General features: G+C 39.8%; 1 protein-coding gene across 5 annotated transcripts in view; it reads right to left on the bottom strand.

Annotated features, from left to right (window-relative positions):
* The window catches only part of HECTD1 (HECT domain E3 ubiquitin protein ligase 1), a 4301832-nt gene that overhangs the window by 905957 nt on the left and 3376213 nt on the right, over positions 1–19662 (bottom strand). For 4 of the 5 annotated variants that reach the window (XM_044073821.1, XM_044073824.1, XM_044073822.1 and 1 more), the window contains 4 exons: positions 1320–1374; positions 861–1043; positions 220–433; positions 9–94 (listed from right to left, as the gene is read on the bottom strand). In XM_044073821.1, the coding sequence (XP_043929756.1) occupies positions 9–94; positions 220–433; positions 861–1043; positions 1320–1374 (538 nt within the window). The remainder of the gene's footprint in view (positions 1–8; positions 95–219; positions 434–860; positions 1044–1319; positions 1375–19662) is intronic. The other variant, XM_044073823.1, reaches the window with a different exon arrangement.

Here is a 19662-nt window from a genome sequence, read left to right on the forward strand (position 1 = left end):
GTACATACCTCAATCTGCTGAAGGATTTTGGTTGTTATTTTTTTACTTGTAAACTCTTCAGGTGCAACATTGAATTGCAGTTTCTCTTCTTCTTCTGTAAGTGTTGAAGGAACAAGTACAGAGTTCTTTAGAAATCAAGGTACTTCTCAAATTTTTTTTTCATACTGTCATTTTAAAACAAATCCTGCCTCTCCCCCCCAAGCCAAAATGAGTAATCACCTTCTTGTGCTGTCCTTGTGGAATACGGGTCACTTGCAATTATATAAAGAATACGAAGCAGCTGTAACACATCTTCCACCCCACAAGCACACTGGCCACTACCAGCTTTTGCCTGAGGCTGTTCACTGGTTGAGCTAAGAATTTCAGAGTTGTGAAGTACAGAACTGGATCCATGGCTTAATCCAGACGATTTCAACCCATGCTCACAGAAATCCTGCAAAGGTGTCATTAATAACTGCATTAGATGTTCAACACGGGTATGAAAAAAGTCAGAAACTTCTCTAATTTAACACTTGCATACATCAATCAACTAAACTTAAAGTGACAGATGAGTAATCATTTAGGTTCTTTTATATATTATGAATAATCATTTTGATAAATCAATTAATTATTCAAATAGTGTAACTAATTACTGTCATACAAGTTTTTAAAGTAGATTAATCCCTGTTTTGTTAGTATGCTTCCATCAAGACACAAGTTCTTCATTAGTACCTCATGTGCAATGCTAGCACATCAAAATGTTTCAAATAATAGGCAATGCTCTCACTGCCACCTGCCTTTTAATAAAACAAATGCTGGAAAATGATGCAAAAAAAGCCATACCCAAGGAAAAAAAAATAATGGTAGATACACACAGATACCTTGTAAGCAGCTATGAGCTGAGAACAATTTCGGTTTTTCCTAATACTTTTATTAGTGCCGGTTAATTTCCAGTGGCGCAGGAAAGCGGAGTCTGCATTCTTCTGCAGGTAGGTTATCAAGTCATTCTTTGGTAATTCATCAGTGCCAAGGTACTGTTCGACATGCTCTACAGACCAGCAACCCTACAACAGGAAGAACCACACATTGGTCTTTCCTGATTGTAAAGCCCTATAGATGTCACATGCATCATAAATTGACTGTTTTTAGGCTCATGCACTTTTCATCTTAAAGAATACAGACCTAATTCACACATTACTGACACACAACATTCTATGTTAGGGATGCTTTGCCTCTTACTACACAACGCTGCATTACAAAAAACAGCTCCATTAGCTCAAGCCAGTTACTGGTTTACTAGAAGAAAAAACATCAATGAGGCAGGCCATTTAAATTCTTACCACTTTGGTGCTTTCTTTTTCTTTATCAGAATCCTTCATTTCCCTGTACACAATGCTAAAAAGCAGAACACAAAAAAATTTATTAGAATGTTTTACTAAAATAAAATACTTTCATTAAGATTGCTCTTATAATTTAAACAATGCAAATTATGGAATGCAGAGATAATAAAGACAATTTAATGCAAAGCAGGGCTTCATGCCACACAAAAAAATAAGAAGTGTGCTTGCAACTACATAATTTAACCTCAACCAATTTTTATTAAGTTTGTTGTACTCTTTCATCCTGTTTGAGTCTTTCCTTCCGAACACCCTAATGAATACCCACTTTCAAACTTATTTACTTTTGTACTCGTCGGTCCATTGTTTAGTATACACATTACACATGACAAAAAGGGTAGGAAAAGTTATAGCTCTTTGTTAGGAAAATGCACTTACCCTAATTTTGGATCCTTTCATCCTCAACTATACGATAAGACTAGGGGATCCTCAAGCCGCTTGTAGGGGCAGAGCTGGCAAAACTAGTGCTTCAGGCTTGAGCCACTTAAATTTTTCCCTACCCATAATGAACAAAGATGTGAAGCTGCCTTAGACTAAGTTTGCTGCAAATAAAGAGAAATATTAATATATACCCTAAACCCCAGAAGGGGTGACAAGTCCTTCAGGTCCTTTACAGACAGCAATATGAAGGGGGACGGAGAAATGGATGCTGTATCTTGACACAGATGGATGAAAGGAATCAGTATTATGTTAAATAAATAATTTCCATATGCTACTCATCCCATCTGTCCGATATGACTTGTGGGTCAGAATCCCCTGCTACTCAGTTCTTGGGTGGCATCATGAGAGGAGACCTTTGAGAACAGTGGCTCTGCAGGAACCCCTAGACTTAAAAATCATGACCAGCTTATAATACCTTGTAAAAGTATTTAAGAAAGACTACGTCAGCAGCCACACAAATTTCACCTACTGAAAAATTTCTGAAGGTAGTGGCAGATGTAGCCACCGACTTTTGGTAATGAGCTTTAGGTCTACAGGGTAATGGACAATTGTCAGGTGAAAGGAAGAACAAGAAACTACACACCAGTGAATTACAACCCACAAAATGAAAAATAGAGAAAATCATTTTAAATGACACACACATGTTAAGAAGGATCAACACAATTTTGCAAAATAAATGATCTTTTCAGACTTGGTTACAATGCAAATAAAGGATTACCTAAATATCCAGCACATTCAGTGCTCAGCAAACTTTGAAATAAATATCACGTAGATTACTGGCAAATTTCAAGATACTGCAGGCTAGGTGGGGCAAACTAGTTAAGTGGGTAGGTTTCACAGAAAAGGTCAGCAGTGAAAAGTCCAAATATCATCCAAATGGTATGATATGCTGAGTGAAGTAATGACATATGGTATTAACTTAACAGGTGATGTAGGCAGAGAAGCCTCCATGAAGTCCTATAAATTGAGTTTATCCACTTCATCAATCTTCATTTGGCATTCTTCTTCCAGGTTTTTTCCAAGTTTAAGGGCAGATATTCTTTATTAGAGGGAAGACCACCTTCCAAAGATGAAGATTCTTCTGATATCTGCAACATGACATTTATTTTCTTCTATCCCAACATTGTTCTAAATGTAGCTTCTCTTCATGTTTTCCTGGTAAAACATAAATAAACCCGACAATCTGACAGGCAAGACTCTACTAAACAAAGGTACTTCAAATGATACTTGTACTTTTTTTTTTTTGAGGACTCATAATCACGGCAGCTCTTCAGGCCTGCAAGAGGCACATGCTGGGAGTAGGCAATGCTTTTCCAAACTAACGTCATTAGCAAGGTAACATTAAAAGAATATGAAAATGGATATTCTTTCCCCAACAGGGCACTTCTAGTTTGAAAATTCTAATCAAGAGCACTGGGACCCACAAGCCAGAAATAAACAGCTTGTGGGCTTACATGACAAGAAGTGCATAAGCCTGAAAAAAAATGATTCTGCATAGTATCCTCTTTTATCCAAAATGCAAGTGCATTGTCTCCATATGGGGAGGATGTTGACATGTGCCCTCACATAAGCAGATCTTTAGCGTCAGGTGGACATTAACCTGTGGCTGACTCTCATATGTAATGAACTATACTGCAACAATGATCCAGTAAATCCTCCCAGGCTCTTCCTTCTTCCTCCCTAAACACACGCATTTAGGCACTCTTGGGGGGAATGAAATGGCTGCCAGAGGCCAATCCATACATGATGGCACAACCACAAAGGTCTTTCCAAAAGATAGGTCTTCTGGAGGGATTCTAATATGGGCAGATTTCCATCTCCTTGAATTTTTTTTGAGAAAATAGCTTCCAGGTCATGAGACTCCTTCCAGAAACCTAAATGAAGTGGAATCTGTCATTCACAGGTACAACTAGTAGAACTCAACACAGTCTCACATGGGGGGTGAGGGGTGGGGCAATGTGTGCTGCATGCACATGCCACATATCAAGCAACAGGAATCTGGAATCGAGCAAAACAGTTGTCAATGACAGCACATGAGGGAAAAGAGTGTGTGTGTCCAGGGCTAGCATGGTGGTGCAATCAGGTCTTATTCCATAACTGCGCAGACAGGCCTTGCACCTACACAAAGTTATCTGACAGCATCATACCATTTGCTTAATGACTAGGTATTGGACTACAAACCTTAGTGTGGGACAACTTGGGCCAAAACACCTGCTGAGCCAGGAAGGAGACTCCGAGAGGTGAATCCTTTTACCTCAAAGTATGCTTAACCTGAGGAAAGGTGACAGAGACCGATCCTTGGGATCAAGACAATTTCATGGCTCGGCTGATCAACTGAGGACTGGCTGGCACCTGCACGCCAGAAAGGAGTGAGCTTCCTCCAGGCCCCTTGTCATTTGCCAAAGAGTAAAACTGGTGCAGACTTCAACCTTTGCTATTTGAAAACAAACTCAGTATCTAAAGGATCCTGAACTCTGTTTTAAGAATGGACATACCTTCATAAGGCTAGGCTGAAACAAACTCCAAGCTACAGTCCCAGTCATAGTGATTCATGTGGAAACTGGGTCTGTATAGGGGATTTTTCTGCCAATTCCCATGTAAGGAATGCCCCACGACAAGCCTCCTCCTGGTAGCTTTGAAGGTGAACAGCTTCTACAGCAGATTTCTGCAGGGAGCATGGATGAAAAACTAGCACTAAAGGCAGTGTTTCATGCTGTGTCCTCCACAGAGTCTCTCTGTCTTGGAGAGTAGTTACATGGCTAAAGGGATATGTTATAGTTTGTTTCAAGACGTTAAATGTGGGAATGTTTTCTCGCTGATGTGTACTAAGATCTAAAGTAAGCAAGTAGCTGAAAAGAACTTATGGGATATGCATGCTTATGCCACGTGTATGTCACTGTGACATGTAATGGCTATAGGTGAATATGCTTTCAAATACAGAATCTTTCAAGAAAAAAGTCCTGAACTTTGAGTACAGAAAATGAACCCCATCAATGACCTATTACTAGGGATCTTATGCCTTAGATCTAGCAAGATACTAAACACTGTAAGAATAGACCATTCAGTTTACCCAGTGTAACATACAATGAAAAAGAAAGGGACACAGACTTCAGTACAATATTTTTTAAGCGCAGAACCCCTTCAAACAAAACAACTTTTTACCTAAAATTTGATATGTCAAGGCACTAAAAGTAAAACAGCAATTTTATTAACATTAATAGCTATTTTTTAAATGCAAAACACAGCAGTTAACCTATCTTTGGGAGACTGTAAAGACAGTCTTTCAAAAATGAATAAAATCATATAAACCTAATCCTGGCTCCTTGAAAAATGTCATTAGCCTGTAAAAATGTAAGATAGCTTTGATGAAACAAGGTGGCTCAGGATTACCTGATGGGAAGATGACAGTTATGGCTCATAAACATAGTACAAGCATAAGGTTACACTAATCAAAGGAGTAATGGATCTAGATGAAATAGGGGAGGGAGGGTTTGAAAATACAGAGGGAGTAGGACATTTTGCATGCAGGTCCTTGAGGGGAACAACAACTATACAGAATGTTATACTCATACAATGGCATAAAGTATTCTAAGAACTAAACCAACATCAGAAGAGAGATTTTTCTAATAGGAATGACTGCAAGTAGTTGTTTAGAAAATAAGCAAGTGGGGACTGGAATTTACTGGCAAAAATTAACAAAGGAACCAAGACATTGGGAGCAAATAACTAGAAGGGAAAGGGTAATACTCTTTGAAGAGGCCAAGTAGGATTTTTTTTAACTGCAGGTTTAAAGGATGCCTGGTGTACAAGGGATTGATGTCAGAATATAGGCAAATGGAAAAGGTTTGGGGAGTGCCAACTGAAAAATCGGCACTTGTAGACTTTTTAGTTGAGACTAGATTAGAGGCTGCTGTTAAAAAATGGAGAGTTAGTACCACATATAAAATACTGCATAACTATATGAATCAATCAGAAGAGGTCAGAAAAGATGATGAAGACACTGTAATGGTCATTTTACAAAAGAACAATAGGAGAAAAAGTTTAGGGTCTTTCCTTGGAAGTGTCTGCATTGCTATGTTTATACCCTAAGCAGACTTTAAAGAACTTTTCTTGAGCTAGACAGCAAATCCTTGAGATCTAACAAGAAAAAAACAGGCAACTGATAACATTTGTTAGCAGTGTAATGAGTTAGCATACTTTAAAAATTCTTTAGAGAGTACTCTCAGTAATGTTGGGGGAGCAAGTGGTTGTACCTAAGAAAATTATTCTTTTGAGCTGGAACATAAGCTCTGAATTGCTTTACCAAGATTAATCACGCTGGCTGCCACAAAGTAATTACTAGGAAATGGAAATTAAAGTCTCTACCAGTCTCAATAGTTAGCATACTCACCTTTACTGCAAAAGGTTGTGGATTCTATTCCCACATCAGTAGATGGATTAATTTTCCAATACTAACACTGCATTCCTGAGCATTGTCCTTTGGATGATGGTGACTCAGGTGGCTATAAAAGATCTCACGGTACTTACTGAAAAGAACAGGCAAAGTTTCTTAATGCCCTGGCCCAAATTTCACCAATACAATTACCATCTCTGATCTCACCTGAAAAAAGGCTACTGGCTCAGTCAAGCACAGTTGGAGAGGCCACTGGCCTAGAGGGGACCAACCTGGTTAACAAAGTGCAAATAAATAAAAATCTAAACCAACTGCAGCTGAAGTACTGTAAAAGAGTTAAAAGCTCTGGAGTTGAGATCTTTAGAAAAAGGAGGAAGCAAATTATAAAGAAATAAATGGAATTTGTGGGAACAATACATGCAAAAATAATCTTTGGGAAAAGGAATGAGGTTTGAGGGAAGGCAGGAACTGAGCAATTTATGTTTTTAAGCTCAAGTTTCCAATGTTCAGACACCAAGGCCAACAAGGAATGTGGATTCCTTAAAACTTGGGTCACTTACCTCTGAACCTATCCAATTATCTAATTTCTGTTTAAAAATGATGGCATTACACCTTCTAAAACTTAGTGGCACTCTATTCCTTACAAGGAATTAATTATTCGTGTTATATAAAAATGAGGTTTATGGTATTATGCTATTAAATGGTTTGATCCTCTACACACTCTTGTTATTCCTTTTAGTTTTTGTATCACTTATTTCTACATTCAGTAATGCTTGTAACATATGATATTGAAATACATTAAATTCAAGCATTAGTTTTCCTCTAACATGTTTATGATGAATTGTAAACAGTTTATGCTTCTGACACCTTTATCTGTAATTATGTCATCTCAAGGTACTAATCTTTGCGAATCTCCTGTGTACTTTTTCAAATCTTATTAGATCACTTATGTCATACGAGCAAAAAGCCATGTTAAAACTCCAGTACAAGTCTTATGCACAAGTCCAAATACAGTGTTTAAGCCAAATGGCCATCAAAGAGCACCGATTCTTTCAAGTATGGTTCATACACTTTTTCACCAGCCCAAAAAACAAGAATACTGTACTGTCACACTAATAGGAATGTTATTCCAAAATTTATTAACAGTTACATATTGAGATCTAACTTTGCAGTTCCCTACTTTAATCACATTGTCTCTGTTTTTGTATATCTATCCTCTCAATATTATATATAATTTGCAACACTGAGTCATGAAAAATCATGTATGCTAGCATCTGCGAATATACCTATAACAAAAACAATACAATTTTAACATCTATTTCCGTACTCAACAGACACGAGTTTTGTGATTTTTTTTAGGTAATTTTCCTTGGAGGCCTTCTAACACTTTCAACTGACCTATTATATTTACACAAAAAACTGTTGCTATATTCTTTAAGTGGTCTAATATAGATCTTGCAAATCAACAATGTATTTTCATCCCTTGTTGGCAGGTTTCATAACGAATACCCCACACGTTTAATATCTCTTGTAGTTATTGACAACATAAGCCTTAAAAGAAAGATTTGATGTAATAACTATCCTTAATTCTTTATACTCTTTTACTTTGCTTAAATGAGATGACATTAACTATATGGAAAGTCTTGCAAATGTGTTTGAAAAATAAATAACTTCACACTTAAAGACTAAATGTCAAGCCAGATTCAGTTGCCCAGTAACTGAATAACTGCAAAAACTGGTTAACCTCTTCAACAATGGAAGTTTTCTACAATATAAAACCTATTTTGCAGTCACCGGCATAGTTATACACCAAGCATTTATTGTCTTTTGGAAGAGCAGAAAATAAATTAAAAAGAAAAGTACAGTTTTGTACCTACCATAAATGTAGATGTCCGAACTGGATAGCATCTGCAGTCATAACAAATGGGTTGTCCTGTCGTCAGGCAGCCCTTCGGTCGGCCGGATTCCAAAGTCTGGGTCCGGCTTCGGCTGATGTCGCAGTTCACCCAACGTCATCTCTGCTGGTCTTCGGGTATAAAGGCATCAGCCGACGCCATTTTCCTCAGTGTTTCTTGCCCCAGATGCCAGTTGCCCTCTTGGAAGGCTAAATTTTGGATAAATGCCAATGTTTCCAAAAAAGTAGAAGGCAAACACAAAAAATAAGCATGTATGTACATATATACAAACAAATACACCATAAGAGACCCCCCCCCCAGCTAGCTATTAGGAGGGTAAATACCCTAGGAGTACCACAGAGGGGAAGGAGGGTGGGTAATCCTGACTGCAGATGCTATCCAGTTCGGACATCTACATTTATGGTAGGTACAAAACTGTACTATGTCCTTCATGGATGCATCTGCAGTCATAACAAATGGGTAGAATACCATAGCCAAACTAGGGGTGGAGGAAGAAAAATTACGGTGTAGTTAGGATCCCTTGCAGTACAGCAGTGGCAAACCCTGCTCGGGATCTAGAGTATAGAGGTAAATTATAATGCTTGGCAAATGTATGCACGGAGGTCCAAGTAGCCACTTCAATAATGTCCTTGGTTGCCACTCCTCGTAAGAAAGCTGTGGTAGTGGCTGTAGCCCTTGTAGAATGAGGTCTTATGTTCTGTGGAATTGGTTTTCCATGGTAGGAGTAACAGAATCTTATGCAATTTCCTATCCATTTGGAGATTGTCTGTTTGGAAATTGCTTTTCCTTCCCTTCCTGTTGCATAGGCTACTAAAAGCTGGTCAGTTTTTCTGTTACTTCTGGTTCTGTCCAGGTAGTAGCGTAATTGTCTATGTACATCCAAGGTATGCAGCAGTCTTTCCCCCCTGTTCTGTGGATTGGGAAAGAAGGTAGGTAGGTGGATTGCCTGGTTTAAAGACACTCTGGATACCACCTTAGGCATAAATGTAGGATTAGTTCTCATGGACACCCTATCTTGATGGAAGATTAGGAAGGGTTGCACTGCCATTAAGGCCTGTAGTTCCGAAACCCTCCTTGCTGAGGTAATTGCCAGTAGGAAAGCAGTTTTCCATGACAGGTGTTGCAGATCTGCTGTTGCTGCTGGTTCAAACGGAGGGAGTGTCAACTTTTCTAGCACAAAGTTCAAGTCTCATGCTGGTAATGGTGGTTTCCTAGGAGGTTTTACATTCTTGATCCTTCTGAGGATCTGCCTGAGTACAGGATGTGAAAAGACAGGTGGATCGAAGCTGTATTCTGCTGAAATAGCTGATGCATGTATCTTGATGGAGGAATAGGGCAGGCCTGTATGTAGAAGCTCTGCCAAGTACTCCAGAATGTTAGCAATATCTATGTTCGACACATCTTTTCCTCTTTCAGTACTCCAAATGACAAACCTTTTCCATTTTCCTGCATAGTTCCTTCTTGTTGAAGGTCTGCGGGCTTCAAGGATAATGTCTTTAACCCTTTGGGAAAGGTCTGGGTTAGTTGCTGCTATGTGATGTTCCAGGCAGTCAGTTGCAAGGTTTTTAGGTTTGGATGCATGATGTTGTAGTTGTTCTGAGTTAACATCAAAGGCATCAGGGTATTGACCACATTCTCTCGAGACATGCTCCTCAGCAATGGGTACCAGTGTTGTCTTGGCCAATTCGGAGCTATCAGGATTATCCTTGGACGTTCCTCTTTGATTTTCAGTAGTACCTTGTGCATCAAGGGAAGAGGTGGAAATGCATATGCTGTCAGGCCTTTCCAGCTGAAGGATAGAGAGTCCACCTTCCATGCAAGTGGGTGGAATGTCCTTGTGCAGAATTTTTTGAGCTGGTGATTGAGTGGGGATGCGAATAGATCTATTTGTGGCATTCCCCATTTCTTTGTGATGGCCTTGAAGATGTTCGGGTGTAGCATCCATTCGTGAGCATCCGAGGTGGTTCTGCTTAACATGTCTGCTAGGGTGTTCTCTTTTCCCGGCACAAATATTGCCTGTAACTGGATGTTGTAGCTGAGAGCCAGATTCCAAAGGTCCAAAGTCATTCTGCATAGGGGTATGAATGAGTGCCTCCCTGTTTGTTGATGTACCACATGACTGTGGTGTTGTCTGTCCTTATCATCAAATGGCCTTCTTTGAGGAATGGTCTGAATTTTTGGATTGCCAGTTTTACTGCCAGCATTTCTTTTTGGTTTATGTGCAGGTGCAGCTGGTCTTGAGTCCACAATCCTTGTATGCATTTGTCCAGCATGTGCGCCCCCCATCCTAGGTCTGAGGCGTCCGTTGTGATGGTTTGGCTTGCTCGAAAGTTGTGGAAGGGTAAGCCTGGGTTTGACTGGCATGCTTGAGCCCACCATAGGAACTCCTGTTTTAGGCATGGGATTAGTGGGATTTCTGTTTCTAAGCTGTGCCTGTGCTGAGACCATAAATTCTTTAGGTACCACTGTAGCTTTCTCATATGCAGTCTGGCATGTGGGACCAAGATTATGCATGATGCCATGAAGCCCAAGGCCTGCAGAACTTTTCTTGCTGTTAGTTTGTTCTGCTTTGTTAATGCCAAGAAGTAAAGAGGGAGTTCTTTTTGTTTTTCTGCAGTTAGGAATGACATTTGTTTTACTGTGTCCAATTCAGCCCAAGAATGTTCTTGTTTGGGATGGTATCAGCCTTGACTTTTGTAAATTGACTGTGTATCCCAGGGCTTGTAGCAAGTAAATGACCCTTTGTAAATCTGTTGTCAGCTTGCTTTTGTTGTCCGCTTGTAACAGGCAGTCGTCCAGGTATGGATAAATTTGGATTCCCTGTAGTCTGCAGTGAGCGATTACTGATGCCAGGCATTTTGTGAATACTCTGGGTGCAGTAGATAAGCCAAAGGGCAATGCTGAGAATTGATAATGCTCTGATCCTGCAAGAAATCTGAGGTATCTTCTGCAATTTGGTCGAATGGGGATGTGCAGGTATGCCTCCTTGAGATCTAGAGTTACCAGCCAACACTCCTTGCCCAGCATGGGAAGAAGTTGCTGTAGGGTCAGCATTTTGAATTTTGGGACAATGATGTATGTGTTTAAGACGGACAGGTCGAGAATAGGTCTCCAACTTTTCTCTTTTCTTGGTACTAGGAAGAGTCTGGAGTAGAATCCTTTGCCCTGTTCTGTTATTGGTACTCTTTCCACAGCTCTCATCTTTGTTAATTTCGCTATCTGCTGTAGAGCTTCTATTTTTTGATTTGGAGGTAGGTTTGGCATTCCTCTTTTTACTGGTAAGGTGTGGAAGTGGAACCAGTAGCCTTGGTCTATGGTTTGCAAAATCCACTTGTCTTTTGTGATACAGTGCCAATTTTTCGAAAATAAGGCTAACTTTCCGCCTAAAGGTGCTACTACTTGCTCCCTGGTAGGCGTTGTCAGAGCCAAGTCACTGTGATTGTCCTGTTGCAGTGGCAGTGGTTGTGTCTGTGCCTCGGTTATTGCCTTGCCACTGTCGTCCTCTGTAGGCACCTCCTCTGGATTGATTTCTGCCTCTAGAGCGTCTATTCCTGCCCCTTTGGGATTTTGTGGAGTCTGGAAAGGACCAATTTTTGGCAGGCCAGTTCCTGCTAAACCTTGGGGGCTGAACCTGTAAGAAATCTTTAACTGTTTGTACAGATTTTGCCTTTTCTTCCATTTTCTTCATTACTTGCTGGGCAGGTGTACCAAATAGACTGGCCTTATCCATAGGAGCATCTAACAGCTTTGCTTTAACATGATCCGGTAAGACCTGTTCTTTCAACCATGCATGCCTTCTTATCACTGTGCCAGTCATGGCTGATCTAAATGAAGCCTCCAGTGCATCATAGCCACATTTTAAGGAATGGTTACTAACCTGTTGGATGTTATTCACCATTTCTAATACATATTTCTTATCTAAGGATTCATCAGAGGACAGTTTTTTAGTTAACTGATCAAGCATAAACTCTTGGTATTGGATCATATGAAACTGACAGTTTAAAGCTCTAGCTGAGAGAGTAGCAGAGGTGTAAACTTTTTTCCCCCATCTCTCTAAGGACCTGGATTCCCTTTCAGAAGGAATAGGGTTTTTTGCTGTGGTCGAGGCTACTGCCTTAGGCCCCTGGGATATAGTTTCGTAATCTGCAAGTGGGGCCTTGTATAGGTGGTGATGAGTGTCTGGCACCCTGTAAAATCTATCTGGTTTGGCAGGGGCTGGAGGTAAAGAATCAGGAGCAGTGCAAACATCATTAAATGCATCATCCACAACAGGCAGTACAGGAGGTATAGCTAAGGGCCTATGTTGTGGTAAGTGCAGAAAAGTCCTAAGCCTTTTTCTTGAATCTGAGAAATCTTGTCCCTGCCATTGGAATTGTTCTCTCATGGCATGTAAGGTTTCCCCAAAGGAAAATTCCTCTGGTGGAGAGGCAGCTGGAATGGATTCTTCAGCATCAGAATCTTCATAAGTAGAAAAAGGAGCCTCTGGCTGGTCTGTAATGTCTGAGTCATCCAGAATCATCAGAGGACAGTGACTGGGATGGCTCTGCTCTAGGTGTCTTTTCTGGGGCTGAGAGGCCCTGTCTGGGTGAGATTGGGATCCCTAATTAAGGATATTAAATCTTCTGCCAGAGTAAGCATTTGTGAACTTGAAGTGGGCCTGTGTGAGGGGGCTTAACAGGCACTGATTTAGCAGATTTGGCTGCTTTAGCCCTGGCAAAGGCCTTAATAGACATGGCTGCAGGAGGCCTAGCAGCACCACGTGCTGGGGTAGAGACATCCAAAGGGATGGTATCTGATAAATCACTAGGAACCACAGTTGTAGGCAAAATTTCTGAGGCCGATTCAACTAAGGTAGCAGGAGCCTCAGTAGTAGTCATGGATTCTGCTGAAGATTGACCGGTTTTCTCGGTTTCGGCCGAAACCGAGACACTCAGCTTGCTTAACCGTGGTTTCGGCCGAAACCGCGGACCGCGAGTGTCGGTCTTTTTCTTTGCGTTTTTTAACAATTTGGGTAGTCAGAGGATCCGACGGCATAATGTACGCAAAATCTGAGCCGAAAAACTGTTCAGCAAACTCCGACCGACGCCTAAGCGTTCGTCGGTTGAAGGAAGCACAGGCCGAACAGGCTGCTACATCGTGGTCTGGGCCTAAGCAAGGCAGACAGTAAGAGTGGAAATCTTTATGAGGTATTTGTTTCCCACAAGTTAAACAGTTATTGACTTTTTCTGACATCGGCTGAGGCAAGAAAGAGTCCCCAACGGGGTACTTAGCTTTTTAGAAATCTTCAAAGTAGTATTCGGTAGTAGTAATCTCTGGATCTGACCGACCGGCACTTGCGAACAGCTTCTGCTTGAGCCACGCGCAAGAAAGACTGAGGAAAATGGCGTCGGCTGATGCCTTTATACCCGAAGACCAGCAGAGATGACGTCGGGTGAAGTGCGACATCAGCCGAAGCCGGACCCAGACTTTGGAATCCGGCCGACCGAAGGGCTGCCTGACGACAGGACAACCCATTTGTTATGACTGCAGATGCATCCATGAAGGACATCTGGTCCTAAATACTGACACCTGAGGGACACTGGCTTTCACCAGTAAATAATACGAATAGATATCTTGTACTTTAACATGCTGCCTTATACCAGGCCAGCAAATCCCTAACTACCTTACAATATATCTATTAATTCTATACCCATTTAAACTCTTCATAATAACTCTGTGTGGCAGACTGTTTAAGGCCTTAACTAGAGCTAGAAAAATTATGCCTGGGTACAAGCCTAAGTCTACGGTAGTAGTAATATGTTCATAGGAATAAAGTTATTCAGTGTAGATCCTCCTTTAATAATTCCATATTGTTCATTGTCAACAACCTCTATATTATCTTCGCAATCTTCCTTAAGATCCAATAAACACCTCTGAAAACACTTCCCAAGTACGGATGTTAAGCTAATAGGTCTACAAATTTTTATTACAGCCTTCTGTCCTTTCTTACACACAATTTCCAAAATTCAGGGACTAGTCTCTTATTCAGTAATGTATTGAATAGAACAGTAATATTGTGAATAACTATCTTTTACTGCCAACAGCAGATATTCTGATATCAAGTCAAGACACATAGATGTTGTTTCCTTGACCTTAGAGGAAAGCAGCACTAACAGATTCTGTAATTTCTGGACACAAGCCTGACACTATAACTAACATTATATACATCATCTTTGTCATTAGAATCTAGTCTAACACTTGAAAAAAAAATCATTCAAAATTTTGATACCCTCTCTAGTAACTTCATCATTAATTACTGTAGTTATATGGCACTCTTTATAACTTGTATGATTAATATATTTAAAGAAAGCTTTCTTTTTCAAAGGATTACTATTTAAAAAGAAGTTAATACTTACCATAACGTACCATCAGTGTTATCCACATTTTCATTCTTCTTCAACCATCGGGTTCGGATCAGACTTGGCAGTTACTACAGCTTGTGGCCAAGTGAAACACTTGAGCTCCTCCCTACCCATAATGAACCAACACCTAACATACCTCAGATCTTGTCTGCTAGATGACACAAGTAGTAAATATTAGAATAATGCTCCTAACAAAGAAAACCCATATATGGAGTTCCACAAAAGACAATGCAGTGTCTTTATAGCATCTCATTCTTCCTGAAGTCCATGATGACAAAGGTTGGGGGTTAGTGGGTGGGGAGCTGAATGAAAATGGACAACACAGCTGGAATGTTATGGTAAATACATAACTTCTTTATCTGATGTTATCAATTTTCATTAATTCCTCAACTACTGGGATAGAGTACCCAGCTACCAGACATCCCGGGTGGACTCTAAGGAAGGATGTTCCTGAGAACTGTTGAACCAAAGGCTGCTGTTCCCAGAGACCAGATTCAATTTGTAATGAGTAATAAAAGTATGAGGATTAGCCCAAGTAGCAGGTGTGCATATGTCATCCATGGAACGTCTGGATAAAAATACTGAAAAGGTTTGCCATAGATCTAGTAGAGTGGGCTCTATTTATGACATTTGTTTACTGGGAAAGTCCGACTGGATAAGAGACAATTTTCAGCCTGGGGAGAACAGACCCACAGTACAATTTAAACAGAATCACAAATCAACATTAGTTACAAAGACTAAGACAATCACAAAGGAGTATATTTGTGAATATAATAGATGAAAATAACCAAATATAAAGAAAGCAATAACGCTGAACATACATTATATAGAACAGAGTTCCTAATATGTATGTTACATAAAAATGAATGAAAGATATATTACAGAATAATTAAGTTAAAAAACTGCACACATTTTCTGGCAAGAGACTTTGGTAGTAAACTTCAGTCAATTTCTGGGATAGATCAAGGTTAGTGTAAGACTAGAGAGAATGAATATTAAAAGATTAAGGAATTATAGAACGGTTAGGCTAGAAAGTAGGTAATGCAGGAAGGGAAGTAGGATAGATCAAGAAAAAGTCTATTAAGACTGGGGAGAAGAGAATGGAAAAAAGTACTAAGATGGCATGGACAGATCCAATAATTGGTTAGATGTTCTTTCAGCCTAGACTTGAAGGAATAGTAGTGGTGTATAAGTCTGACTGTTTCTGGAATGCTAATCCATGATTTAGCAACACATGACCAACACCATAAGATCTTTGAGGTTTGTAAACAGATAGCAATACTTGTGAGAAGAACATAGGCCATGAGATGGAATATAGTGTTGAAGTAGTGATGATGTAAGTTTGTGAAAAAGAGGATTTGTCCAGTACTGTGGGTGTGTTAATGTTAGTTGATTAAAAGGTGAGGAGGTGGAGTAGCTCGAGGCAATTTAGGAACTTGAGAAAAGAGCAATGGTGAGAGTAGTGGGCTTGGCCTGTGGCAAACTTAGCTATTTTATTATAACACTGGCTAAGTTTTCCTTTGAGGGAAGAGTGAAGATTGGTTAGAACAGGTGAAGCATATAGAAGGTAAGGTAAGAGACAGGTGGTGGCAAGGGTTACTCTTGCGGAGTTGGTGATGAATTTCTTAGCCCTATACATCATGCCCAATTTTTGATTATTTTTTTATGTTGTTGCTGATATGCAGGTCAAGTTTAAGTTTGTTGTCAACAGTTACACCTAACAGTTTTGTGTGTGAAACCACATCAACTGAAATATTGTACAGAGAGGTAATATCAAAGTTAGAAGTATCTGGATAAAATTATTTTGATAAAAATAGCACAAGTTTAGTTTTTTGGGGTTAAGTAGATGGCTGCTGGTGAGCCAAGACTCAATGGAACTGAATGTTTTCTGAGTTAAGCTCAGTAGATGAGAAAGATTCCTGGTGGAGCAGATTAATGTAGAGATGTTGGCATATTAAATTAGGGTAGCTTGTTTGGTGGCAGTAATAAGATGGTTAATAAAAATGGTGAAGAGGAGTGGGAATCTAGTATTGAGTCTTGGGGTACCCAAGTGCTGACTTGTAAATAAGGAGAGACGTTAATTAATATCTGTTAGAGAGACAGCTAGTGAACCATCATAAGGATATTTCAGTTAAACCCAGAAGGGATAGTTGGGATAACAGTTTGGGGTGGGAGACGGTATCAAAGGCTTTGGAGAGTTCTAAGAACAGAGAAGAGACAAAGTTTCCTTTGTCATGTGCTTTGCTGACAGTGTCGGTAAAGGATAGTAGAGCAGTGATAGTGCCATGTGCTGGTCTGAATCCCTGTTGGGTGGAACAGAGTATTACTGTCAAGTAGGTATTGAAGTTGTTGCTTGTAGATACATTTTTCTAGAAGTTTTTTTTGTGGTGAAACATTAGCAACTGGCCTAAAGTTAGAAATTTCTGTGGAGGTGTCACTTTTGCAAAGAGGAAGGATGAAGTATTTTTTCCGCAGGGAGTGGACATAAGCTTCCTTGATCTATTATTGATTACAGAGACTGGGTAAGCAATTGAGTCAGCAGACATTTTTAGGAATTCATTAGGAAGACTGTCTACAGAGAGGGAACATGGCTTGAGCTTGCACAAGAGGGATTTGATGAAGGAAGTAGGAACTCACTGAAGGGAATATGTGGAGTGACAAGTAATAGGAGGCTGAGAGAAAGTAGAAGGTGATGGAGGGAATCTGTTAGTGATGGAAGCTATGCTATCAATGAAGTGAGAGTTAAACTGAGATGCTACATCAGGGGAGGTACTATCACAGGAGGGTCGGGGCGAGGACTGACTTCTTGGGTATAGGATGTTTTTGATAGTGTCAGAAGGCTGTTGGACTATATTTGTGCTGATCCTGTGGCTTTCCATAGAATTGCTTTTTTATCTAAATTAACCTGTTCCTTTACGAGGTTACACAGTGCTTTGAAATGCTGTAAATTATTATAAATCTTATGTTTTAGGTAAGTTGTCCAAGCCTTGTCTTTTTGTTTTTGCAAGAGTGATCTGGTACAGAAAGAAAGCCAAGTACAGTGGGTTTTGATGCTTTTCTTTCTGGTGGGAGCTAAACTGTCTAAGGTGTTTAGGAATGCAGAATTAAATTCTTCAACTGCATCATCTAACGGTACGTGTTTAAGCAAGAACCAGTTAATGGAGTTTAGTATATTTGCAAAGGCCTGCTGGTCAAAGTTGGACAGGTTTCATACTATCTTGTAGGTATGTTGCCTGCAAGAATAACAAATAAGTCTAGTTGTGCAGATGGGGTGGTGGTCAGTGATAGAGGCTGGAAGTGTTTTGGACATAGAGAAATCACTAGGATGGAAGAACAAAATCCAAGCAATAATTCAGCCATTTTGGTTTGTGGAACTGGTGATGGTTGGGTGAGTAATTAGTTGAGAAAATCTAAATAGGTTTACGCTATCTATGGGGAATTGTTAGCTAAGTTTCTGCAAGTCAATGTTGACATCACCTAACATTACTGTTTCCAGACAGATTTTTTTTGGCAGCCTTGATAGGATACCTTCCAGTGTTAATAAGTTATTGCCAGGCGGTATATATAAAGCTAAAATCCAAAGACTTTTATTGTTTAATTTAAGGTAGGTGATCAATAGTTCAGCTTTGTCAAAGGAGGTATAGATTGGTTGTGAGGAGATAAGGAAATAGAATCAGGATATATTACTCCAACACCTGCCACCTTTTTTTTTTAAGTCGATCTGCTCTGAACATATTAAAACAAGGAGGACGTACTTTGGTTATCTTTTATGTGGGGTTTAAGCCAGGTTTCAGTGATAACTAGTACGTCAGGAAATTGTGCAGTTATCCAAGCATGCAACTCAGAGATTTTGTTGCACATGCTGTGCATGTTTATTGAGATAAATAAATTTAAGCACATTTTGTGAACCTGGAATATGGGTTGATGATCGGAACTGAGTGATGCTGGGACCAGGATTAGGGTGGATGTCACCACAAAGTTGCAGGAATTTCAAGATTGTATAATAAAGATAAGATTTAATTTTGGTTATATTGTCAGTAATTTAGTGTTAAACAGGTATAAATTTGTCAGAAACAGTTTAGGTTTAAAGAACAAGATACGGTCTCTGTGAAAGAGATGAGCAGTGATAGGTAGGGAGTAGTGACTTGTGTCATTGGTGTAAGAGGTAGGGTCTGTAGGAGAGCTTAGCATAGGTGAGATAGGGATGGAATATGATAGTGAAAAAAAGGACAAAGGTATTAGTGATAGGAGAGTAAGGAGAATCATTTTAGATTGGGAAGAACAGGCCCACAGTACAAAAAACTACCTATGTGGAAAACTGGTGTAGAGTAGTAAAGTTTGTAGAAAAGGAGAAAAGGATGTAGTATGCAGACAGAATGCCAGTGTGATATCAATAAAAATATGTTGAAAGACGGAGTGTATGGAAGAGGAGGGTGGAGCTAACAGAGGAAGGGGTGTGGTGTGGATAGGTTAAAATTAGAGGTAGTTGGCGCGAGTGGGATTTGGGGGGGAGGGTGAAGTAGGCCCCGAGGGCAGAGTGGGTGACATTCCAGAGACTGAGAATCTTAAGGTAAGTACTCAGAAAAAACTCAGTGAAGTAGCAGCAAAACTATTTAAAATTTTGTTTTGGGGCCAGTTAAGTATTAAGTGAGGCAGCAGCAAATTATTTATAAAAAAATAAGTTATGTACTCCCCATAACGTTCCATCTGAGTTGTTGCTTATTCATCTGGTCTTCAAACTGTGGGTTCGGATCCAATCTCAGACTGGACTCGGATGAATATTACAGCTCTAGGATCCAAAACAATTTGAGATCCTCTCCTACCCATAATTCCCTGCTCCCCTTCATCCCCCAGATCGAGTTTGCTGCTCACAAGGCAAGTGTGTAATACATATACAAAAAATATACACACACACACACACATATATATATATATATATATATATATATATACATACATATACACACACAAGTGAGAAAGCATATGACCCTGAAGAGAAAGTAACAAGGATACTTCAGGAGCCCAACAACGCAGAAGTAAACAACAGCAACATCCATCAGGTCTCCAGAAAGAAAAATGTGGAAGAGGGAAGGAAGGTTGAAGACCAAATGAAAAGCAACTCAGATGGAATGTTA

This window comes from Protopterus annectens, chromosome 6.part0 (genome assembly GCF_019279795.1).
Source record: "Protopterus annectens isolate FY-2018-M chromosome 6.part0, PAN1.0, whole genome shotgun sequence".
Taxonomy (NCBI): domain Eukaryota; kingdom Metazoa; phylum Chordata; order Ceratodontiformes; family Protopteridae; genus Protopterus; species Protopterus annectens.